At 42.7% G+C, this 26,726-nt stretch overlaps 1 protein-coding gene across 4 annotated transcripts in view; it reads left to right on the plus strand.

Annotated features, from left to right (window-relative positions):
* The first annotated feature begins 521 nt into the window (after positions 1 to 521).
* LOC137278641 (repulsive guidance molecule A-like) overlaps positions 522 to 26,726 on the plus strand; it is a 34,613-nt gene continuing 8,408 nt past the window's right edge. Inside the window, exons 1-2 of one of the 4 annotated variants that reach the window (XM_067811131.1) lie at positions 522 to 725; positions 26,455 to 26,624. In XM_067811131.1, coding sequence (XP_067667232.1) covers positions 712 to 725; positions 26,455 to 26,624 — 184 coding nt within the window. In that variant the 5' untranslated portion in view covers positions 522 to 711. Of the gene's footprint in view, positions 726 to 5,566; positions 5,853 to 10,235; positions 10,477 to 26,172; positions 26,625 to 26,726 lie in introns of those variants that run through there. The other 3 variants (XM_067811130.1, XM_067811128.1, XM_067811127.1) reach the window with 3 other exon arrangements.

Below are 26,726 nucleotides of genomic sequence, written 5' to 3' on the forward strand. Positions count from 1 at the left end.
CTCCTAAACCCTTCAGAATTCAACATTTATACCTTTGTCCGCACCCAGAGCCCTGCCATTGAATGGCAAGAGCTCAAGCATTGATTTCACTCCGAGTATTGACAATTTCTCCCGCTTCTATCAACTGGAGTGGTCAGCCATGAGCGAAACTCCTCTCATGAGCTTGTCAGCGGGGGGTCAGCCTTTATTCGGTGCACTTATATTCTTTTCGAATTGCCCTTACCTTTCTTTCAGAGCTTTTCTCTTTCATTATCAAGCTCGTATTGCTCCTTTTGTTGGGTGTTTGGGGTCGCCATGAATTGAAAGAAGCTGACGGAATGTTGAGAGTGGTTGAAAGAAATGTAGCCGGGTATATCAAGTGGATTTCTACAATTGCCGTCCCTCCTGGATTGAACGAGACCCTTGCATAATTTATTAGCCCGTCGAAGTCTGCAACAATGTAGCGCCTACGATAAACCACTAGGTAAATTCAGTTATCAGAGGCAGGGCAGTACTTTCACACAAAAGGTGCTGAGCGAAGTGTGATATTTCTCGCCAGCTTGCGACGCTTTGCACGACAGATTATCGTACGGCTGTCCGCAACGTGGGCTTCACTCGCCCATCATATTGAGCTATCGGCGTACTGCTAATTGTACCAATTTCGCGCAGCGTGTCAGCACAGATGAAACATACCGACTGTACGTCATATGCTAGGGGAAGATAGTGGTCCCTATGCTCCCAACAAGGTATGTCTTTTTTGATGTGTGTTCAAACAGGTGTAGGTGTATCCTTACCTCCACAAGCCTATCTCTTGAGAACGTGGTTGTCGGCATGGTTACTGTCAACGTCGTGTTTAAGGCGGAATAATTAAACTTTAAAACCACGAACCTCGCTTCAGCCACACATTCACTGATTGATTGTAGGTGCAATCGAAACTGAGTGTAATGTTATACTAAATATACAATACAAGCGCTATATATTGGGGTGATTACAGTGAACTGACTGTAAACATTTAGGCGTCTATGAAACAGGTAAACAATACGTTAATAATCTGTAGTGATTTGTGCATATGTTTTTGAGGCACATATAACTATGGAAAGAAACACGTGTATCCGTCCTATTCAGTAGCTGGGCAGGGAGAAATGTTCAAATCGATACTGGTGTATGGAGGTATTGCCAGATACATCTAGGTAACGCTGGAGAACCCCTATTAATATAGTTCCAACTTGTCATGTCAGCTTTGAGAGAGTCTGGTGAGAGACTGCATGCACTCTCAGTTATAACTTGAACATGCGCGCGTTCATGTAGAATACATAGCCATTATGTGGGTAATATATATTTGCATAATTTACTCATTATTTCATAATAGTCCAAGCTGCGCGCTGAGCTGTGTGAACTCCAAGCAGCTCTCCGGGCTACTAACAACCATTAGCCTATTATTTTGCATAATTCGAGGATTAGCAGTACATGTGTGTGAATATTGTCGATAGAATGGCAGCTTGTGCTTTAGTATCGTCTGTATGTACAATACATGGCTCTCATTCTGTATGTGTTTTTATTTGAAATATTTTGGATGCATATTTTTCCATATAAATGCAGATTTACATGAACTGAAGAAATAACATATTCACGTTGATCAATTGCGGAGTAGTTCAGTCGAGCGACGTTAAGAGTATTAATTAACATAGAACGTTGCGTAACGGTATTGTCTGTCGCGAGATAAATGACTTCCCTGCGTTCCCTTTCAAAGTGAGGTAGTTATACGACTGTTTTATATACATTATAAGCCGGCATCACGCTGCTTCACTGAAATTGGAGAATACAAAAAATAGTTGCTCTTAAACATTATCAAAAAAGGTATTTGACAATTGTTTCCTGACGATTATGTACTTGCAAAAGCAAAGTGTTACATATCTCTTAATAAAATGTTAGGCAAGTACATCGTTTTGTTTTCTCTAATATTACTTTCAACTGTCGGATGTCTCTTTCATCATTTAGTGAAACACGTTAACATATAAAAAGCACACACAGCACAGTGGAAGGGAGCACTATAATAGAATGAGTGTTTTTATCACCGCCTGTACGTTCTGCGCCGAGTCGAACTCATAAACACTGAGAATGCACTTAACATGACGCGTGTAACTTTTTCTTCAGGGAACCGTTTCACGCACTGACGGCTTAGATGTAATTCCTAACACCCATTCTGAAATTCAGCTCTCTTGTCATAAAATATATTAACCTTTCTAGAAAACACAGCACTACCTGTCTGACAAATACTTCCGGACGAACCTCAATTTTCGAGGGTCTAAACCTTTAGGATCGTCAACGGAATGCAGATGGAGACGTCCCTGCGACGTACCCATCATACACTCATTTTCTTATACTTCAATTCAGTGAAATAAAATTGAGTTACGGCACCCTGATTACGGATATAATCTACAGATCAAACAGCGTGTTTCACAGGTGAGGCTGGATGTCATTATCTCTACAAAGGTAACAGAGGGCTTTCTGTATGGCGCTCGTTCGGACTCGAGATTAAATCTATATGAATCTATAACCGCTCACCAAATTTGAAACCAATAGAGCCAGGCCACCACACATTTCTGTTAAAGACTCATCTCACTGTAATTTGCATTTTGAACATACGCTGTGATTTTTTTTTCTTTCTTTTGATGTCTGAATTTAATGGAATAATTTAGTATGTTGTAAAATTATATATCATTTTAGTCACGTATGTTAATTTTGTAAATTGACAGGTTCGAATAATGAAATTAAATCACTCCATTCGTCAGAGGCGCACCTTTAAAATCTCTCTATTGCAAAGATCAGATATTTGCTTAAAGGATCGCCATTAGTCGATTTCGGTTCTCAATATATCAATAAAACCTTTAACAACACCTGTTATTTTCATGTGACTCTATTATGTTTTTACATGGTTATCAACTATAGGTGACAACCATAGGCATTTGACAGACTGCAGTCATATGAAGAGTTTTGACAACCATAGGCATTTGACAGACTGCAGTCATATGAAGAGTTTTGACAACCATAGGCATTTGACAGACTGCAGTCATATGAAGAGTTTAACTTCTTCTGAGTACCAGTATACATGCACTGACAGGAATCAGGCAAAATAAGCGAAGATTTCATGAACGGACTAGAGTAAGACGCCATTTATGTTGAGAACATTTGAAATACCCCTGTCTTCGGAAGAAACATCGAAATTAGAGAATAGCTTGATTTAATGTAATTGCGTTTTACATAAAAAAATGAAAGAAAATTTTATTTAAAATAAGATGTACTATCAAGAATAACTTTTACATACACTGGCAAGGAGTAATTTTCAGTAATGATAATTGAATTCATTCTATAGACCTTTTGAGGGCTAATGTTGGTATTCATTCACAGACAAAGAAATAATTGCTCAGCCCCAAATAACAAACACCCCAATTAGCTTGACCTCCGAACCCTGACGTCACTTCCGTTTACATACTACACGTCAGTTCTGTGATCCATGCTATGCACCACGTTCTTGAAGTTCACACAACTCCGCTTGATTAAAGTTGCTTTGAACTTTATTTGCCTCCTGCATCGTAACAGCAATGTAAATAACGATTTCATAATGTCCAATTTCCATCCGATCTTTAGGAGCAACAATTCTCTGTTACTACTTCCAAACCTGTTCAAAGGTGAAGTTGTTTTTACTGGAAGCGCGTTGCACTTTGTCCCAGAGCGGCTTTCTTTATCTTCCCCATTGTGTGTGAAATTAGTAGCCTAGGAACGGCACTGCATACACTTGATATTTGTTTATAAAGAATTAGATTTTTTGCTATGGGTCTCTGTCGACATCTTTAATTTGGTGTCTTTTGTATTGTATTTATTTTTCAAATATAACCTCGACCTTATACGGGTGTGGTGGACATTTCTGTTTTGTCTTAAGATTTAGGTTTAACGGGTTGTCATACAAGTTTATATTGTTTTGTATTTTATCTACATATTAACGGTTTTTGGAGAAAGGGTGCGGTTACTCTTCTCTAAAGTGATATGTAATGCATTTTGTTCACATAAATAAATTGTCGCATCGCATTCCCTCCCTCTCTTCATGATAGATAGGTGTTACCTGAATATATACGTACCCATTATATATAGACTGACAAGCAGCATAAGTGTAATTTGGTTTCAAATTCTGACAGCTGTATAAGTCTATACTGTTTCGTATACTGTTTAGCAGTAACAATTTAGCTTGTTTCATATACTGACCAGCAGTAAAAGACCATCTTGTTTCATGTACTGACCAGCAGTGAAAGACCATCTTGTTTCATATACTGACCAACAGTAAAGGTTTATCTTGTTTCATATACTGACCAGCAGTAAAGACTATCGTGTTTCATGTACTGACCAGCAGTAAAGGTTTATCTTGTTTCATGTACTGACCAGCAGTAAAGGTTTATCTTGTTTCATATACTGACCAGCAGTAAAAGTTTATCTTGTTCCATATACTGTTTGGCAGTATAAGTTTATCTAGTTTCACAGATTTATAAGTCTAGCCTGGCATAGTTCCAAAAGTTCAATGATGATAATTTAGTAAAATATCGAAAAATTATATCCACACAACATCACTTCTTTCGATTAGCATTTATTCGCTTTTATCACATAACATCTAAAATATTTGTCTTAGCTTAGTGGTGAACATGTATCCTTTACATCCAGACATAAATACCAGACCGTTGATATATGAATAGCATTTCCTGGCATCAAGATAGAGCCCTTTGAACTACTGTTACTCGTCACTTCTAGTACTCAATACCATTGGCTTACTTCCTCCCTAACAATCAGCTCTAGTACAACACAGCCATACAACTTGGCTCAATATCTAATAACAAACTTGCGTGTTGTCAATGTCAGGAAATACGAAAAGCTGTATCTACAAGATAAAACATAATACGGTTATAATCCTTAGTTAAATATATTTAATTTTCTGGCACGTAAAACAGTCCTTGTTCCTATCTGGATGTTAAATTTCTTGTAAGCTGAGCGTAATATTGCTTGGGAGGTTGGTTGGGTATGTGCAGTCTTCAGACATGTCCGCGGTTATCAGACTCGCCCCACTGCTACAGCCGGGACAATAGAGTAGAGCAAGCTCCTCGCTTCACCGTCCCACTAAAGCCCTCGTCGGGGGGACAATTTGTTCTGCGTGGATCATAGCTTGCCTTGCCTGATCTGGGAGATAGCAAAGCGATCCTTTACCTGTCTTATGCCCCTATCCAGAACGTTACGGCTCGGGATAATTAAAACATCTACCGGTGTCATGAGGGTTTCTCACTGGATTTGAAAATTCATCCCCGATCCATGGATGTAGGAAACGAGGGCGTTACGCTGGTGTGAGAGAGAGAAGAGCACTGTAGAGGAGAGTGGGGTATGAGAGAGAGAGAGAGAGAGAAGTGTCCAGGAGGAGTGGCGAAGTGGACTCTCTCGGTAGTCCTTCAAATCAGTGACGTTGTCAGGCTCAGCCAATTGCGAGCCATCGATACAGTTGAGTGTGAAGTGATTCGGCATTAATACCGGATTTGTTTGAATTCGTCGACCGCTTTAATAGAATCACTTGAACTTTGCAAGACATTTTAATTTCTTCGCGGTGAGTGACAGCCTTTGGTGTTTGCTGCAAGCGGAGTGTTTACATACTGTAGTTCTACGTCTAGTTGAATAAACCGCAGCACGATCTATGCCGGGTGTGCCGCGGCCAGTTGAGGGAAGAGGAGGGGGATATAGCGGATTACTAGATTGGATACATTGTCACACTTGTACAAGTGTCGTCTGCTACCTCAAACCGGATGGATTGCATCTCGCCACCGAATGAAACCAAACGCTAAAAGGTGAGACTTTTTCCACACATTGAAGCAGAATCGAAGCCCATCTTACCCGAAGAGTCTCAAACTTTTCATGATTTTCGATCGTGTCAACTTTACTTAATGTGTCGTCAGCCCTTGGGGATTCTAGGTTGGTTCTATCGTTTGGCTGTGCCAAACATTCTGCGAATATGTTCAGTTATGGCTGAAATTATCACAGATGTTCGGTGGGCGTAGGTTATTGGTACCAAGTTGGACTGTGTATAAGGAACGCCTCCCAGTCGCGTATCATCCTCAGATGTAGCAATCAGGCCATATGTCATGGATTATGACAGGTTGGGAAGATCAGGCCATGTGGTGTCGCGTTCTTCGAACATTGGAGAGCAACACGGCAGGTCCACAGCTGTCACAGTGCCACTTTACACTTTAGAATAATGTTAGCGAATGATGAACATTGCTTTTCACTCAAATAAAGACGAAAGTATTCTTGTAAATAGAGAAGACTGTCGTTTTAGTGCAGGCATTGTCACGTCAGCCATATTTCAAAACTGACAGTTGATAAAAATACAGTTTCTACTTAACTATCTTCATGGATTTTTGAAAGAAATGAAAACAAAATATTTAAGGCCTGCGCTACTCACTTTAATTGAAAATAAATTAACTGAATGAAATATAATCATAATAACAGTGGCAATGTCTACAATAACCGAAACTCACCTATATACTGTTTTAAGGTGAAGTTTTACAAGTATAAAGTGATTTTAAAAATGTCAGGAGTCTTCATTTATTGCGTCTGTTGTAAACATGTCGCCTTGTCAGGAGTAGGGAGGGAAGACAGTCGTGTCGTCAACAGGTATGGGGTTCTATGCTACAAATTGTCAGATGAAGGGGGGCGGAAGAGGGTAGGTCCCCCCGGAGCTACAATTAGGGGGTGTTTAGCAACACTGTATCTGTCCGCTGTCACTAGTATTCACAACATGACACAAGCAGGCGATAGCGAGCAGACGACAATGAAAGATGTCGTCTGCTGTCCTGAATTCTTTGAAATCACGTTAGTTACCATTTGAAGGCGGCTGTGTGTATTGATTTGGTTGAGATCGCTTTTCCTGCGATTATAGGTGAAGGAAGTCATTCAGTCCCCCAGAATATTGTGTCCATTAGTCACATTCCTTGTTTAATCTATCGGCATACATTCGCATGTTTTCACCTAATATATTTTATTATTTGAATCATGGGGAAGACAGTCTTGTCAAATATGCCTGAACAAAGCCAGCATGTATTTGAACTGATTAACCCTGTCTGCTTTCATCTGGAATGACCAGCCCAAGGTAAATACATCTATCTGAATTAATCCGTCCAAGATGTATACTGGCATAGGTAATGTCGTTCCGTTTGAATAGGGACATTCAAGTAACTAGCTTGATTTCACTAACGTTCAATCTCCTGTTTCTATCTTGGTACGTCCACTTGTGATAATTCATTTACAAGCCACATTTCTTCGGGTTTGATGGTACATTATTTTATGACGACCAGTGTCTCACTGTTAATCAGGATTTGAAAAAGGCAAGTTTGGCTTCAACAGGGACAACAGTTAGGCGTCTTACAATACCCGAACTGGCGGAGGAAATAAACAAAATAATTCACACTACAGAATCACGCAGATAACGTCTACAAAATTTTACTTTCTTAAAAAGTGTAATTTCGTGAGCAAATCCATGCCCGCTAGAATGATTAAAACGGGTTAAGTGTTCTTGAATACTACATACTTTGTTGAGAAGAAGAAGACACGCACGAGATCCTGTGTTATTCGAGAATTCGATATGAGCTTGTAGGCAAATTCATATTCACTAAATCTTTGATCCAGAAGCCATTCTGCTGGAAACGAGTCTGTTTCGCTAACAAAGCCGTTCCCTTCGGTCACAATCACCTTGTGTAGGGGACTGTTCCCCCATGCGCTTTGCAGACACCCCTTGGGGTGCTATTGTGGCCTCCTAGCTGTGAAGATCTCGTGTCATGCGGGATAGTTGTTGCCAGTAACTCATGCCAGTCTCCATAAATATTCAAACCTGATGGAAGACGGTCACTGTGTTTCATGGCTTCTCGATAAAACATTTGTGTACGTTGTATTTAACAATTCATTTTATTATTAAATTCTATAGTGCCTTGGTTATTCATTCTATAAATATATTTTATTTATTATGATGTTATGATGTAGAATTAACATCTTTTTTTGTATGACTGAATATTTTGGTCAATTCGAGTTTCACAAGTACTAAGGTTAGTCGATTCATTTACCCCGCACAGATTCCGTAGAGACTCATTTTGTCGTTACATGGTATCAACATAAAGCAAGGGCCTTACAGTGTGCTTGTCTCTGTGTGTTGAAGTGGGGTAGTGTATGTCCGGACTTACAAACAATTAGTTTCTGTTGAGGCTTTTCGGGTGGCAATTTGGTGTAATTTTAAGTGACATATATCTCGCAAGCAAACAACCAGGGTAGACAATATTTATTTTGTGGTGCGGATTGAAGCAACAGAGGAATAAGGCGGTATGACCGCCTATACCTTATCTCATGAGGGTGGATTGTCCTGTCACATTTATAACCCTTAGGTCTAGTAGAGACGAAGCCAGCGTTATCAGGTCATCATTGTCGCAGTTTGGTAAATACTGCTTCCTTTGACTAAAATAATCATACTGGCAAAAACTATCTGTGGCGTCTGTTGTATCGGGAATGTAACAGTGTGTTTATGGACATGCTTTCTGTTTCGTTGTTTCTGCCGATTGAACTTAACTTTATTTCCACAAACAGAGCCAAGTGGCTCGGTTTTCTTACAAGATGATGCAGAGAATTGATCGCACGGATTATACGTGCTTTAATCTTGTTACCGCTGTCACTTTCGCTGTCAACGTCCGCGAGGGGAAGTAGTCCCTCGCTGGCGTGTGTTTATGTCCAATTCCCATTTTGTTTCCCTTGCCCCATCAACAAAGGGCGCTGTTGATTGTCAGCATGTTTCGCAGATCATATTTCGCGCCACGCATTCGGCCTGACGTTTGGGAAGAAAGGTTTCAAAAGTTCGTCTGCTCTCTGCCACTGAGCGCCAGACGGTATCTTTCTAGGGAAATACTTCACACTTCAGTGTATCGACTTAGGACATGCTTCGTGGCCATGATAGCAGACGACTCTCGCTCATCGTTACTCCAAGCCCGGTACGACAACCCAACCCCGATCAGAAGGCAAAAAATATTCGCAGTGTTTCAATCTATCAGCTCGGCTATCGTCTGCCCCAGCCTCTGACAAGCAGACAAATTATTTCTTCTAGGTGAGACTTTTCACTGCGAGCGTTACACGCCCCCGGGGGGATACCGTATACCGAAATAGAGGGTCTCAACAGCCCGCCACAACATCAGGAAATGGTCGGCAAGCTTCTCCTAACTTTGCGTACATACACCAGCGAACTTGAGATTGGTCCGACGTTACATATAGTAATATTTAACCCCAGATGTACATGCAGTGGCATTACATACGTGTTTGCCGATAATATCGGCCATAACATCCGCCCTTCTCACCTCACCGCGGCCCCTCCACGAGTCTTGCCGAGTGGCAGATGATCAAAACATTGCTGCTTTGTTTCTTCAGTTAATTTTTTTTTCAGTTGATCTGGGTTCAATACCACGGCAGAGTGACTACGCAGCGAAATGGAACGAGCACTTCCCGTGCACCTCTGCTCTACCCCCTTTAATGACACTAACATGTGCCTCCGACTGCCGTCTAATATTTCCCGTTATGTTCAAGCGTCCCACTTGGACTTGGTTCGAGAACGGCACCGCACATTCAAGGAGGTATGTAAATAGCAGAGCCAGATTGTTTCTCGCTTGCTCGCCTGCCATGTGCGTTCAAGATGGAGTTGCCAACACGGGGCCTAATTAGCACCAGGGCAAATCCAAACCATCAGCATGGCCACACCTCAGTACTGGCTTTGCTGATCCATAAAGCCAGCTCTCGGTTTGATGGCTGGCCGAGCACTGAGCCGGACCATTGGGCAGAGACTGCAGCACCCCTCAGCCCACGTTGCAGGAACTGGCCCTGGAATCAGACTTCACTGTCTGGTACACAACTCGGATTGGGTCTGGAATATCTATCTGAAAGAGAGTAAGGCAGATAAGGAAAGCAACACCTTTCAGTGTGATGTGAAGGAAACAGAGCCCTGTGTGAGAGAGGCGGAACTGCTGGAACACATGTCAGACAGATTCTCCCGCTACCGCGTTTTCTTGTGAAAATAAAGCTCGCATAGTTTACCATGTCTGCCACCAATTAATTAAAGCCTTCCCGGCACCGCTGGTGAAGAGAAATCGCGTCTTGGAGTGCCAGTTGAAGATCCGTCCCTCACTCCGCCTTCAAATTGAAAGATCGATAGAGCAGACTCTACTATGGTGGCTCGTTGAGCACCGAGCTATCATTCCGTCACTCGTCTGAGCCGACCGACGTCCCCAAAGTTGAAGCGGGAGACTCTCCCGGAGTCGTCTGCTACAGCGTGTCGTCTGCTACCGCCTTGTGGACAGAACCACGACAAACTGGAACCGAAAAACTGCGCCATGGGGACCCCTAGCAGTTTAGACGTGGGGAAATGATAAAAGTTCCCTATCTAACGCGGTAAGACTCTATGCTTGTTTCCGTTATTTGTGTGCTCCACTTGGTATCTCCTGTAACTTCGACGCATTGCTAAGCGTCTAGTTTAACCAAGTTCTGTTTGCATCACTAGGGTGCCCTTTCCTTGTGATGTATATAGCCCCACGAATTCTTCTGTTGCTCCCCAGCTTCGGTCTTACTGCATTCTAAACCTAAGCCGACAGTATATCAAAAGCATTGTAAATACCTCAATACGATCGTAAGTGTGACTATCTCTACCTGTTTGAGTCGTCTCTCACCTCCCAGTGGAGGTGTGCCTTTACCACTGACTCGCGCCAGCCCACAGCAGCTTCTGAGTGATATTTGCGGTAGACGAAACTGCACATGAAGAAAAGTGGAGTTGACAAGCCGGTGTGATTAGTATAGTATTCTTCAGTCTCATATGCGCTTCTTATTTTGTGAATGAGTGAAAGGGCTGTCACCTCTCTTCTACAAAATCGCCTATCAGATCTAGGAATGTTAGCACTCCACAGCCATAACCACAGTGAAGCGTGGAGGCGAGAGGACGTGTTTATGATAGGGATAGCATCGAGTTGCATTGGAGAAACTCGCGGAATGAATGAACAGCGCTTCGTAAAATTCGCCGTGATAATATTATTAAAACATTGATGTGGATCCATTTAAAGAGCCTTTGCTAGAGGTTACTCGAAAAGGGAAAAAATAACAATCTGGAATGAAGTATACAAACTTCATTGTAAACGTACATGTCTTTTGGAATGGACTTGAGTTGAATATTCCATCACTCATGGTGAAAGCCTGCATTCATTTTCCATAATGCGTTGAATATAAAACATTATTTCCGAGTTTATCCCTGGCATCATGTGATATAACACAGTAATCCCCTGTCGGTGGTGAAAGAGGGAAAAGGCGACCTGAGCACGCGCGAATCTCTAACGTCGTCTGCTAAGAGCTGTCGTCTGCTCGCCAACATTGTTGTGACGTAGCGAGATTCGATCGAAGAGAGTAGTCTGTCCTTGTTTGTCAGCATCACCTCCAAGGAAAACTAATTTGATCAACATTTAAAATACGTAACCCTTTGGCCCGGCGCCCTAACAAACGAGTTCAGAAAGGACTTCCCAGCCGTGGTCCTCCATGCTTCCTCGTTGGGTTAGCGTGATCTCTCACGTACTTCTCGCTCTTCATTCATAAACACGAGATGTGCAGTTAATAACTACACCCTCTCAATATGTGCACTGTATTCGTTTTGAGAGATATGGGAGTTATTTATCACCATCGTATGTTAGAAGCAATCATTCGGTTGTGGTAGTCTATTATGACAAATAGGGTATCATCGATGACAGGTAACTATTTCTGCAACGACTGAAGAGTTGCATGAACGAATTTATATGTCAATTTATATTACAGATTGTAACGCGATTTGTTATTGACAAAGAATGTGAATCAAGGAACTTGTACTGAAATAGTTTTTGCTGATAAATAGAAATCATCGATCAGAATTCAATAACAAATTCAAAATGGTACTGTTTAGATCTGTATGTACTCCACGTATTTCGATGGACACCCGCCATGTAGAGGTCCTAACTTAGACTGGCGATGCATGAGAGAAAAAGATAATGCAACACACACTGTGAACTGATTTCTAAGTGATCACCCCACCATGTTATGTATGGCCATCGGAATATGATGAGCTTCGTTATTCGTGACAGTGTGGGTTGGCAGGACGGAAGCAACTCGGCGTTCAAACCGCCATGCTCGCCGTGACAGCGTGGAAGCCCTCGCTGTGTAACCGATGCACAGGCTGCGTTTTGAAGCAAAAAACATTGCTGTGTATTGTAGAATATGGAGGAGGCTATTTTATTGATTTTAGCAAATCTTAAGCTTTTGGTGTCAGAGGGCGAGTCGAACCCTTGAATTTGACAATATCAGCCCGGAGAAACACACTATCGTTGTGCGAAGGTCAGGCCAGTTTTTCCGTGCGAGCCATTGTTGTTCGGGGAAATATTCTCCCCTTGCTGGTAAAATTTTAATGAAGCTTTTTACAGTTGAGTTTAAACAGAATGTTTCTTTCAATGACAGTTCAATGGTGAGGTTTCCATTTCATGTTGTGATTAAGTGTTTTTGAATCATACTTGAAACATATTAATAAATAATATTAAACATGTGTTCGATCGTCCGGATTTCCTAGGATGTATATGATATTAATGGTCCTGTACGAGCAGCTAACAGCATATCGGGAAACGTTATTCTTTTCAATATGGATCATAAACAGGTTTGTCTGTTGCATTTTATTTCAATACCTTTTGGTAGTTGTTTCTTGTTCGTTTTTACTATCAACCACAAAGTGAGTAAGTCAGGTTCACGGGCTTTTTGATACATATTTGATACTTGCATGTGTTAAAACCACCCCGTGTTTCCATTACTCAAGCCTACATGTTTCTCCTTACCGTACAACGCCTGCCTTGATCTTTTCCAAACAAAAATACTCCTTATTAATCATGTTCACATCCGAGTACTCAGAAGTACGACTCGAGAAGCGCCGAAAGTATACGATAACCGGACGAGCTCCACTAGCGGAATAGCAAGAATGCGAGTTGATTGAAAAAGTGCTTTCTGCGTTTTTTAGCCGTCAGTGCAAAATTATAGTAGGTGTAACGCCTTGGTCGATAGATCGCCAAGACTCGGTGGCATTACGTGGACAGCGACTCGGTGGGAATGTATAAAACAAACAGATACACGGACAGAAATAGATGGCGCTCTTCACATTCGATCAGTGGGGACGGAATATGGTCGACTTCGTTGTGGGTAATGACGCAAGTCTCTTGGGGTTGAAGTGTATTAGTGCTTAGTGAAAGTAGTGTATTTAATTATGAAACTCCACTGTGTTAAGTTGTGATTCCACAGATGGTAAAGGCGATATTATTAATTGTTCACATCAAAGTAATGGCTGCGTTTTTAGGGTCACAATTAATAAGATAAGATAAGATAAGATCTTTTATTGCACAGCATTCCACTATGAGACATTGGCAATTTTTACAAACTACAAATATAAAGACAAAGGTAAAAAGATATAGAAATACACACAGATGATCTATCTATATTATATCTGGACGTTTCTTAAAAGAATATATTACGTTTAAAAATACACTCACACAGATATAGGATAGACGAATGAATGAATGGATGATAAATAGAGAGACAGATGAATGTACTGCAACTGAAACGCCACAGTTCGTTGCGTAACGTCCAGTCGTGTTGAGGATTACCCTGCCAAGATGCCGTCCCCTATAAGTGGTCGAGTTTGCAATGGGTTAGATAAAGAGTTTGAACAAACAGCTTTGTAGAGCCACAACTTTCTCATTAAGGCGATAATGAGTTGTGTTGTGGTCAGCTGTCAAGTTCAAGCTGTGCTGACCAAATACTGGTTATGTAGATTCAACTTGGTATAAAGTCTCAATCAACACATCTTCGGCTTAACTTCCCAATTACTACGATATTTCCCAGCTGCCATTTTTACCTCTGACCTCGTGACGGTGTTAGGGTGACACAGAAATGTAGACAATCTGCGAGAATGAGCAGGCTTTAGCTTAGGCTTCTTGCAAATATTTTAAAAATAAATTTTCCAATTTGTAGCATCAGGCCCCCGTGATTGTTTCTGGTGAAAAGCTACACCAGGGGAAATAACTCTAGATGGTTTTATGAGACTATATCTGTATTTGTATTTCGTATCATTATATGGAAGGTATGGAATTGTTGGGGTCAGCGAGATTATTCTTCCATTGACAAAAACCTAGGATATACATGTCAGAATATCAAGTCATCTGTTATTTAAATGCCTGCCGAGAATATACTCGGGATGTTCCATGTTCCTATTGATTAATATTCGTCTCCAAATGCATGGCAATGACATTTTTTCACATGTACATGCTATACAAACATTTGGTTTGGTAAAGGCAGGGTTTTGACTTGTTACTGCGCTGTGAAATGTTTGCAAGTGCTCAATGTGCCGTTGTTTCTCATCTGCAGGCCTTGTAGGTCTCGACAAATAAGCCTCTCACTTGTTATCGTTTTATTTCATCACACTGATAAAAACACACACTAACATCCCTGCGGCAGAAGATTACACAAGACATCCACACTGCGCATTCTGGAGCACCGGTGTTGCACAGTTAGCAAATTTAAAAAGCGTCATCTCAGGCTCTGGGGACAAATCTCACTCTACATTGAAACTGGGAGCCCAACACCTAGCAACGCGTGACCTCTAGCGGCGAGAGTGAGAAATAAAACAGCATTCAGTCACTGGGCAAATAAATACGCTACAATCGGCATTGTAGGCAGGCTATACCACCCGATAATCTATCATGAGATGTCACCTGCAATCCTCTCCAACACCTAAGCACAGATTGCAAACACAATCACTTGTCAGGGTGAGATATATAGTCATGCAACTTTACCTCAAGTTCGGGCAATAAGGATTAGTTTTTTTGTTGTTGTTTGGCATTATTATGCAGTAATATGCAAAGTGTATGGAAGTGTGATATTATAAGTCCGTCTTGTGATTTGCATCTTGTGGCAGTGGGGTTTAGCTTAGTGCATAAGAACAACACAAAAATATGAGGTGTGTTTTGTCATTCTCAATAAATGCTGAGAATGATGATGTTTTCAACCATTTAAAACTATGATTTTTATTTGTTTTTTGTTTTGTTTTGTTTTTGTTTTTTGTTTTTCTTGTTTATTTTTTAGGTTCAGCGCCTTGAGCGAGCATTGAAAGCGTGGGTACAGTCGCAGTTAGAAATACCCACTATTATTTGTGTTATAATTATTGTTTTGAAATGTGAATTGTTTTGTAAAAATACTCTTATTCTTGTCTGACGACCAGCTAGTATTAAGCTTGGTATAGGTTCGCGGAGTTCTACTGAGAGTTTTCGAAACTTTTCGGTTTCTTGGAATGTAAGTGTTTAGTATAACGTGTCTGTGAGGCCACCGCGCCTTGCCCCAAGTTAGAAGATGACACTTGGAGGAGACCATTAAGGTTTGTGTGACGGTCGGCCATCTGGTCCCTCGCATTAGCCATGTTGAAAGTTTGCCTAGAAGGGGCACGTAGTCAGACGGATTCAGCAGAACACAGTGAAAAGTCTCACTTCTGCTTCAGCCTACATGAAGTGAGAGATTTGGGACACTCAAGGTCTTCTGTGTTGGGAGAGCAGACGACAACCTAAGCACAAAGCTCGAGATATTTTCGCGTGAATGTGTTGTCGTACCGTGCCGAGGGGGGCAAGTTTTGTCCCTGTCAATATTAGTATGGCTTTGATAACACAAATTGATTGATTCAACATAGGCTGCCCACCTTATCCCGTTGGTCGCTGCACCAGTAATGGCGGTAAATCGTGTACACCCGACTAATAAGAATGAGTTAATGAAGATGAACCATTGTGGCGATGTACTGGTAGATGAATATGTGAAGGAGAATAACGTCGACACTGTTCTGTCCACCACATCGAGACCCCTTACAATGGAACGCATGCAGAAAGCCACAGTAATGTTGGAGCACCCATCTCCAGTAATGTTGGATCACCTACCCCAGTAATGTTGGATCCCCTAACCGCAGTATTGTTGGATCACCCACCCCCAGTAATGTTGGATCACCCACCCCCAGTAATGTTGGTTCACCTAACCCGAGTAATGTTGGATCACCTAACACCAGTAATGTTGGATCACCTACCCCCAGTAATGTTGGATCACCTACCCTCAGTAATGTTGGATCACCCAGCTCCAGTAACGTTGGATCACCCAGCTAAAGTAATGTTGGATTACCTAACCCCAGTATTGTTGGATAACCCAGCCCCAGTAATGTTGGATCACCCATCCCATGTAATGTTGGATAACCCAACCCAAGTAATGTTGGATCACCCACCCCCAGTAATGTTTTTATCACCCAACCCAAGTAATGTTGGATCACCTAACCCCAGTAATTTTGGATCACCTAATCTCGGTAATGTTGCATCAGGCAGCCCCAGTACAGAAGCACCCAACCCAAGTACTGTTGGATCAGGAATCCCAGTACAGAAGCACCCAACCCCAGTACTGTTGGATCAGGCAGCCTCAGTACAGAAGCACCCAACCCCAGTACTGTTGGATCAGGCAGCCCCAGTACTGTTGGATCAGGCAGCCCCAGTACAGAAGCACCCAGCCTCAGTACTGTTGGATCAGGCAGCCTCAGTACTGTTGGATCAGGCAGCCCCAGAACTGTTGGATCAGGCAGCCCCAGTACAGAAGCACCCAGCCTCAGTACTGTTGGATCAGGCAGCCTCAGTACTGTTGGATCAGGCAGCCCCAGAACTGTTGGATCAGGCAGCCCCAGTACAGAAGCACCCAGCCTCAGTACTGTTGGATCAGGCAGCCTCAGTACTGTTGGATCAGGCAGCCCCAGTACTGTTGGATCAGGCAGCCCCAGTACAGAAGCACCCAGCCTCAGTACTGTTGGATCAGGCAGCCCCAGTACTGTTGGATCAGGCAGCTCCAGTACTGTTGGATCAGGCAGCCCCAGTACTGTTGGATCAGGCAGCCCCAGTACAGAAGCACCCAGCCCCAGTAATGTCCGTCTCTCCCTGGTTCTGGCGGCGACATGTATCTGGCTCCATCTTATGGATGTGACTCCTAATCCAAATATTACTACCAGCGGGGGATGAGGCTTGTAACAATAATGATAGCATCAGAAGACGTCGGCAGCATGTCAAATTCGCCTTCTACCGTCAACTCGTCACACAGGAAGGAAGAATCTCAGACTAAATTACCAGAAATTAGGACCAGAAGTGATATGTCAATATGTCGGCCTTCACACATGACAGTCACCACTTTCTCACCGCGTGCCCTTCCATAACCAAACGTAGGGTTTGTCTGCGAGACTTGAAGTCTTTTGTTCACGTCCACCCCACCCGTCGGGTACACGCAGCGTGACCTTACAACGGCATGGTGCCCCCTGTCCATACCACACGCCTTCAGCAAAGGTGTATCATGTCATTTGTGCCTACGTGTGTGAGGAAATCGTGGCAGAACGTCTAGTCTTCATCTGAGTAAAGGTAGCCCCGCGTGTCTGAGCTAAGACATTGCCAGCTACGGCAGTCGTAAGTAAACGGCTGTGGTGTTACGATGGCCCTGTGAAAAGAGCACAACTGTCAATCTCCCTTTCCGCCACCTTGCGCCTATGTATCTGCTACCCCTAAGGTTCCCCTCATACACCGTCCCAACCGTTGCCGTCCCCTAAATACTCTCTACCTACCACCGGGCTCATCCAAATGGCTTTGGTTTAGTTTAATTTTATTCCAACTATTTGGCGGTCCATTTGGCTTTAGTGGATGACCATAGTGTTCATTTTCTCATTAGACCCGCCGTGTTGTAACTGATGTCTCATAAGACTGAATCCAATAGTGAGGTCATCTAGCTGATCTCATGCTTGATGTAGCAGACAAGTGAGGTGCTTCAAGTGACCTCATACAGAACCTTTTCGGAGGCCTGCTGGCGGAGGGCCTTTACGACTTCTTCAACCCGTTCCCCATGAGCCCCAAATCCTCCTTGTGTTCTGGACGCACACATTCACCTGTGTAAAGAGCTGTGGAATCCCGGCGTTGTTGCTACCTACTGCTTGACCACAAGCTGACCGCGAGGTGCGCCGTTTGTTTACCTCGAGCCAGTGTTTCTCATTCTAACTAAAGCAACACGTTTATTTCGCCTTGTTTCCGTCTCACAGTAATTAGCAAACAAATGACACTAGTTGCTGTTAACTGGTATAGCTGTAGTTTCTATCCTTCAACTCTGTAACCTCACACGAATAATAATGAACTTTTTTGGTAGTAACGATCGCTCGGCCCCTTCTGGTGGGTTCATGGTTTCACTTCGGATATGAAATCACGACACTACGCAAATAAAAGCGGGAGACCGGATTCGTGTAATGGTCGAATTATCCATTGATGTCATTTAAACTATCCAAGTCTACATGTAAATTTGGAATCTTCAAAGATGCTATTCCGGATCAAGTGAACCCTTGATGCAGAATACGGATGTCCGTGAGATTGTCACGCTTGTTCACGTTATGCGACCTCCGCCATCATGTGTGTATGGAAGGAGGTTCCATACAGTAAACACGCCAAGTGTAAGACCACAAATTAGTTCGTTGCCCTTTAGTATTTCATTTTTCATATTTCTCTAACCTGTTTCTGTATCCTCCCTACACTGGTCTCTCTATGGTTGGTGTCTACGACCATTAAACAGATTATAGCTCAAGTAGATTTACCATCCTAATATGTCCTTCAAAACGTTATGGAAAGAAACCCGCGTAAATAAACTTTATTGTACCTGTAATATTGGATATTCGACGCGTGTTACGTGTTAATATATTCCAATACCTGTATTGTAAGAGAAACTATTCAAAACGTTTGGAAACAAAACCAGTTGTAAGTTTGGAGATTCCTACATTGCAACATTTTAGGTTCATTGTTTGAGTATGATCCACGCAGCGTTGTTCAGCCAATGTTGCTTTTTAGTATTTCAGTACGTCTTGCTCAGCTGGACGACGCCAACAATACACAAAGTACCATGAGCAGTTTCAGCGTTTATAACAGTTCACAGTTGCTTTTTTCATAAAGAGCAGTGCGTTTGTGTATTGGAACTGTTTATCTATATAACGCCGAACAACCCTCCGTCTCAAAAGAACTTGATCCTTCTTATAAACGTCACCTGGGGCTGGGTCGGTTCCGATTGATAATCGCACAGTGTTAAAGTCGCCAAGCAATTTCGAAATCTTTCATATCTACAAATAATTGAAGTCTTAATACCATGAAAAAGAGTTCCCTCCCTAAGGGAGCGCTCCAGTAGCGAGACCCAATGGACTGGAAGCGAAGTTTTACATTCACAAGCCCTTATGATATGTACAATATTTACCCACGTTTAATGAGATTGTTCAAAAACAGTAATGGCGTGCTCGCTTCTGTCTCCGCTGTATTGTTAATCGTGTAGGCCTCGATCTACAACTCTTTCATCTTGATAGTTGAAGACGGTGGGAACACAGGTTGGTTATATTAAGGTTTTTACGCTCCGGAGAGTATGTATGGATTATACCTATACACCCCCTCCTCTGTCCGCCTCCCCCAAAGCAGGTGCGCTTCCCCCAGGCAATGCTCAATCTCTGCTCTGGGTTATAAGTGTTCGTCTTACAACGAAACGAACCTTGACACAACTTACAAATGATTCACTGATAGCGAATTAAAGTGCTCCAGCTGATTACACACATGTTTTGAATGTTATAAAGCTTAATTACTATCAGCCTTCAGTATACGGTGACTGGATTATTTTACTGTAGTAATACACATACTGCCTATACTTTGGAAACATTCAACCCAGTTTTTCTGCGTCTCGTGCTTAGACACATAAAATGAAAAAATATAATTTTCAGAAACGTTTTATTACCTTTAATCAAATGAAGTGGTGGTAAGTGCGATCAGAGATGGCAGGGCGGGGCCCAGGTAACACTTTGCAGTCGTTACACATTGTCGTATCTTCAATTAATATTTTCAAACATTTATTTCTTAAACAGTGAACCCGAGACTGCGAGATATCAAACTTGTCAGGTGTCTGTAATTACCCCCTAATTGTGTTTAGGTTTTAATGATTCACCTGTCGTTCCGTTGATTGAATCGTGATGTGATTAATTATTGCATTAATCAACAGTGATTGTAAGTCACACATGTCATGCACACATTGCATGGCACGATAATACATTGTGGCCGGGCACAAGTCAAGAACTGTAAAATGAAACATCCATTTGGATAAGCAATTACTCAAGTACCTACCAGACCAGTAACATTTGCGAATTCATTTCATCTTGCATGACATAATCGTTAAAGAGACCGTGTTCATTCACCTGGAACGCTTCCATTATTTTCACTTCAGTCATTCTCTCAACTTTTCAGGAAAGTGCCAATTATCCTTACGTCACTCATGTATCACGTTCCAGGCATTGACAGGTGCCCCGCCCCCTTTTCGGGTCGGTTACCTTCGCCTCAGGTCCGTTGATTAGGCCACATCCCGTTACGTCATCGCTTCGTTGCTTGAAAGGGTCTACAAATTAACAAACTTGTGTTAATGGCATATTATTTCGTTTTAACAAACCTCTTGTCTAAACAAACGGGAGAGCGGCTTAAACGTTTTATTACGAGGCAATTGAGAACGCGAGGAATCATTAATGCTTCCCAATTGTGTTGTTGCATCGGGATGGAAGTGGTGACAAATCCTCTAACCAAAACAATGGTACATGGGTAATCTACGATGTATTTGGAAATCGAGAAAGACCTACATGTCTTTAATGGAGACCAGGGTTAGACCCCAGAAAGACTGTTGTTGAATTTTTTACGTTAAAGTACAGTGGACGGTCGACAGAACAAAAGAATGAACCGATCCCGAAGAGATGAATGTCTAGGGTATTTACTCGGAGTTTCCTCAAACCGCTAGGGCCTCCGCCAGGTGCTTGTTTACTCGAGTTTTCGCGCCGCTAGAAAACTTGACGAGTATTTGAACATGGCTTACGTGCGAAATTGAAAGATTACAAAGCGCCCCAGACTCCCCCTCTGCAAGACTGTGCGAAAGAGTTTGAAGTCCACCAGTACAAAGTTGGCTCAAAATCCCGAGTAAAATGTCACCATCTTCGCGCATGCGTGTGAAGCCACATACCCATGAATAGGGATGGCTCGGGTACACGGCACGACATCTCGCTAACTGTCGTCTCGCCGAGAAGAAAATACTGATTAAGTCCTTGAGAATTTTAGTAAATCTTCTTCTGTCAAAACATAATAGAAATTGTTGTTCTCATACTTAATAACAATGAGCGCGACATGTGCCATGATACGGATTGTTGTAACTTGATACCTTGTGGTTTCACCATGCATATGTCATTACAGATGGAGTTAAATGTCTTACTCCAATCGACTATTTATAAATCATATGCAATAATCGGATACGTTGACGCATCGTTCTTTCGGACGTTAATGCCGAGGAAAAACGACATCAGGAAAAGCGGATCCCCGAGGAAGACGTTAGTTGTGTCGGCAGACGATAACACCAATCCGAACAGACTCGGAACTTCCTCTCGTAACCCTTAACCCCCGACCGTGTCCGCGTCTTCAATTCAGTGTAATTCTTGGCTGTTATCATCTCCTTGTCTCAAATTAAGCGCGAGCGTCTGACATTCCGCCCTCCTTCCCGCTCACCATGTCGTAAAGCTACACGTGAGACTTCACAAGGAAGTCAAGGAAGATCAACACTGCACAGACATAGTACTGGAGAATAAAGCATATTTCATATTCCATATCTTTTCATTGCGCGAGAACTCCACACATCTCCCAAACGAGTTAATGCGAACTGCAAACAGGGTTAAAATAGCGAAAGGTCAATACGGAGGTTCGTAGTCCTCTTTAGTAAATTAAGTCAGAGAGCGGTTCAGTGATGTGGGGCTATTTGGATACATGATAGATAGATATCATATCAGTCTCATGCAAATCCCTGAGCTTTGTTGGCCTCGGTTGTAACTGAGGCACTAGACGTGTGTGGAAGGGCATTATATCCCCGCATCTAACGTTGGCGGTGAGATAAACATTGATGCATCATCTCAATTAAAGGATTGCGATACCTCATGGTGTTTCTATGGCACATAGAGCAGAACTGTTTATATTTAGGGCACCAGTTCGTTATTCCTTGCGGGAAGACACTCATCGTCTTTGGTGAAACCATTCTCAGGGTTTCAGCATCCGAATCAGTAATCGTCGTGTCGAAAGCTACACAAGGTAGTTCAATGTTGTTTTGACAACTTGTCTTCATGTTGACGTTTGACACACACCTTTCCTGCTTTCCATTTATGCGTTCTGGGTGCATCAGATTCATACAATGTTTGTTGTTTAATGCCGCACTCAGCAATGTTCCAGATTTATGACGGCACTCTTTAAACAATCTCCGTCTGGACCAGACAATCCGATGACTGACATCATAAGCATCTAAGCAATTGGGATGCAATGACATGCTTGAAACCAGATACTGGTCTTCTCTGACGACTAACAATAGATGTGAAGGCGAAACCAAACCAGATCTTCAGTTGAGGACTGTTTTAGGAGGGGTGGAGTTACGTTACTACTGTGATAAGGAGGTTAGTAGACCATGGACAATGAAGACGGGAAATATGAAGCGTGTCATATCTGATATATATGTAGCAAACTTTATTCGTTACATTTGCTGACAGTCATCTTATTCAGTGGCTGTTTATATGAAACAAGAAGTTCAACGCGGATACATAAGTTTTTCTGGTCGCGCACTATGTCGAGCTTGTCGATATACAGGGGGATGGTTGTCGTTAGACACATGATGACATGCTGTTCATGCCATTACTAACATCTGAGGGGACTGTGCGAACCAGGACTAAGAAGACTGCGCAGCGTTCAGCAAGGGAAGCCTTGGTCACTATCAAACATATAACGCACAATTGCAAGTATAGTTGTTGTAAGCGACAACATTTACTATGAGAAGTTACTAAGTGTTCCTTCTACTGCTGGACAGCGGTCGGGGATCAGTAGATAGGACCAACTGATGGCAGTCGAAGTGTGGCTACGTCTACTTAACATGAGCTAACTTTACTAGGCAAAGGTTAATTTACCTTGTGAACTGGTCAGGTTCGCCTCAGTCGTCTATATACTCATGGAAAAAAAAGAAGGGAACACGAGAAAGTACAAGTGTTCCTTTGTTCTTTTCCGGGTTTCTTCATAAAGTGTGTACTGCACTTATGGTGAACATCCGGAATAAATATATGGACACTTGTACGTCCATGTGTTCCTATATTAATTTCTATAAGTATTTTGAAAACGCTGACATTGTCGTGGCTGTGTTGAACACACCGGAGGCGCATTGATTCCTTCATGGAGAGAACATCCATGCATGTGCGTGTGTTATAAACGTATTCGTACACTTTATGTCATACGTCAACTGACTGGTTGGGTCTAACCTCTGTTTTGTCACCGAGTGCCAGTGTTAGTATGAGGGGAAACTCGAAGGTGTCCATACGGTGATGAATCCTGGTATCTGGTATGATGCAGATAAACCATGTACGATATACAAGACGAAGTTTGGATTCGAACCTAATGCCAACTAACAGTTGGCAGAGTGGTTGGATACTTTATGAAGCAGGTCGGGGATGGTAGTGAGTGAGTGAGTGAGTGAGTGAGTGAGTGAGTGAGTGAGTGAGTGAGTGAGCACCATTCCAGCAATATCACGGCGGGGAACATCAGAAATGTTTCACGCATTGTACCCATGTGGGGAATCGAACCCGGGTTTTCGGCGTAATGGATGGGGGTTGGATGGGTGTTGGATGGATACGCTCCTTTACAGGCAAGAGCTCTGGGGATATTCTTCTTCTGGAAACGAAGACTTCGTGTCGGAATTCAAACGCCACCAGAGGTTTGGAGAGAGTTTAATAAATCGTATCCTTTTGCCTTACGCTTCATTAGCTATTGCTCCCTCCGCCGGATTGCCAGATGCGCAGTTTCTGTATCTAATTAGGACTAAACGTTTCAGACCTTCTTGCTAATTCTTTAACGAAGGCTTCGCTAATACAACATAAAATTTATGACTAGAAATCTGCAGTCTTTATCAAAGGACTGTAAATTCATTGTGTCGTAAACACCGGCAAACAGCAGACCCTTCGCACCGCAATTATCTTAACTGGTTCGCTCAACACAATAAGCTGCTACACAACACCATCAATAAAAACAGATCAAACTGGCGATATGTCGTCGAGAAATCAGCTTTGGTTTCATATGCAACAACACAGCTCGGCTTCCGTGGCCGTTTTTATGACCACATCGTACTCGGGAAATATTATAACTGGAGTGCCATTTGACCGTGTCATTATAAAAACTATCACAGATGAAGCTATTTTATTGCTATGCGTGACAGGGGTAGTAGATTGGAATTGTTCCCGACTAATTGGACAAAGGAAAAGACATTCGGAGGGCTCAGACCAGCCTTTGATCCTCGGTGGTTTTATATCATCCGGCATATGAGAAGGAATTAATGTTGGCTTCCAGTGATAGGCGCAAGATAACGGTAATTACGCTGACCATATGTTTCCCTGTAAATATGCTGTTGATCTAAGATAGATATCTCTGTCTGATGATTTGCTGCTTCACTGGAAAAGTCAGATGTCACAACCCTTATATCTTTTCTCAGTGATCCATGAACTCTTGTGTACACGGTTGTGTTCAAAACGTGTAATTACATCTGTTCAGGCAATATTGTCTTATAATATGTTATTTCGTGTTAAACATCTGCTCTCATCTGAAAATCTGTCCTTTTCCTGTACCTCACTGTCAGACATAGATTCTTTAAGGCTTACACTGAGAAACTGTTTGCAGAGGACATTCTGACCAGTTTGTTTTTGTATTTAATAATTCCATTGTTGGAAACCGGATTTTGAGCTTAAAATAAGAAAAATTGCCAAGCTGCGTCGTAAGTTTTTTTTTACGACAACTAGTTATTGCGTTATAGTATCATCCCCAGCAAAAGGATACATGGTCACTTGGTTTCAGCGTTCTGTCTGTTAAGCAAACATAGACGTATGTAATAGCAGGCGGAGGAACGCCGGCCTCCTCCCTCTTGGAACATTCTGTGCCGAGGAGTATTTCTTTGTCACTATATGTGCTTCCGAGTAGGGCACTTCTTCATGTGGCGGATTAATATCAGTGTTTACATCTGTGTAAGATGACTCAAAAACTGCCATACCCCGACAGTAATACGCTCTCCGGGACAGACCGGGAGGAGATAAACCGATTATCATATTCTGAAGGTATATGTATCCTGGGCCCAGGACGACCTAAAACAACGTGAAACACACCCATGGATGTTTGGTGTGCTGCACACACGTCCACTGGAGAATATAAGAAAGAATATCACCCTATTACCTATTAGGTCCGGGAATGGGGGGTTGGGGCAAGGGAAGGGGGATTGAATTAGGTGTAATGTGGTTTTGTTACCCCCTGCGCAGTAGCTGACATACTTTCTCTAAATAGGTGACAACATTTCACACCTAAGCAGAGATTTGTATGGCTCGTGTTATAAATTATTGATACAAAAAGGCTTATCTTCAGACGCGACTTGAAAGTTAACAACAGTAGGGAAGGTACCAATGTGAAGTGCATTGTCTGAGAGGAGAAATCGTTACGTCAATATATTACCGGTATGCAATTATGTCTCGTCAGTTAGAGATCAAACGAAAACGGTTGACCCTTGCGGTTTTGCTTAACTACAGTTATCCCCCTTCCGTTGTGGTACGAGGTGCTTGGGGATACATGTGGACAAGCTTCTAGCAGTGGTGGCAGCGGTGTAGAAAGGCTTGTAGGTTGGCTCTGCGAGTGATGCACGCCTTGAGATTAGGATAGTTTGCAACAATTACAGCCGCTGCCATAAGAAGAGCGATAGTAATCATATCATTTCATTACAAACCCCTAGCGTTTATTTTTAGCACAAGTGTCAAGAGGGCTCGTTCGACGTGTTGGAGAGTGTGAAACATTCACGATCCAACCAATCAGCGATCAGCTTGCTGTGTTTGTTTGTAGCCCGTTTTGACAGCTTGGTTGGTGATACAGGATATATCGTCCAGTGGGCGGGCCCTTAGTAGGCGGAGCTAACACCTCGCCCGACGGTTGACATATCTAGGCTCCGCCTCTTGACCCACATTCTCGTTCTAGGCTGTCGGCTTATTCTTTCATGCACAAGTAGGCCCGGTCATTACAGGGTGTACCGTTGTGGCTAGAGGATAGTACCAACAACTTTGTTAGATTGAAGCGAATTTACTTGGCAGAGATGTAAGGATTTGTTAGTGTGAGCCGCTTGTACTCTGCTAGAAGTGTCACAATGATTAATGGCTGATGGAACGGTGTGTTTTCCTGTTAACAGAGCGTCAGAGCGGTTCCCAGCGCGAGGACACACAGCACGGGCAGCGGCCGGGATCCTACTTAGGCGGCCTGTATGGACGGGCATGGCATCGCGGTGCTGTCATAGCCCGCCTCGACACCCGCTAACCACCCTCGTCTTTTTCTTAAGTCTGGCCATGCTGTCGAGAACAGGTGAGTCAAATTTCACCCCACCCCTCTTCGAAATTGTGCCGAAACTGTCTCCATGTTGTTGCCTTACCTCGCGATTCGAGCAGGTAGGCTCCATCAGTGATC

Source organism: Haliotis asinina, chromosome 3, assembly GCF_037392515.1.
Source record: "Haliotis asinina isolate JCU_RB_2024 chromosome 3, JCU_Hal_asi_v2, whole genome shotgun sequence".
NCBI lineage: Eukaryota > Metazoa > Mollusca > Gastropoda > Lepetellida > Haliotidae > Haliotis > Haliotis asinina.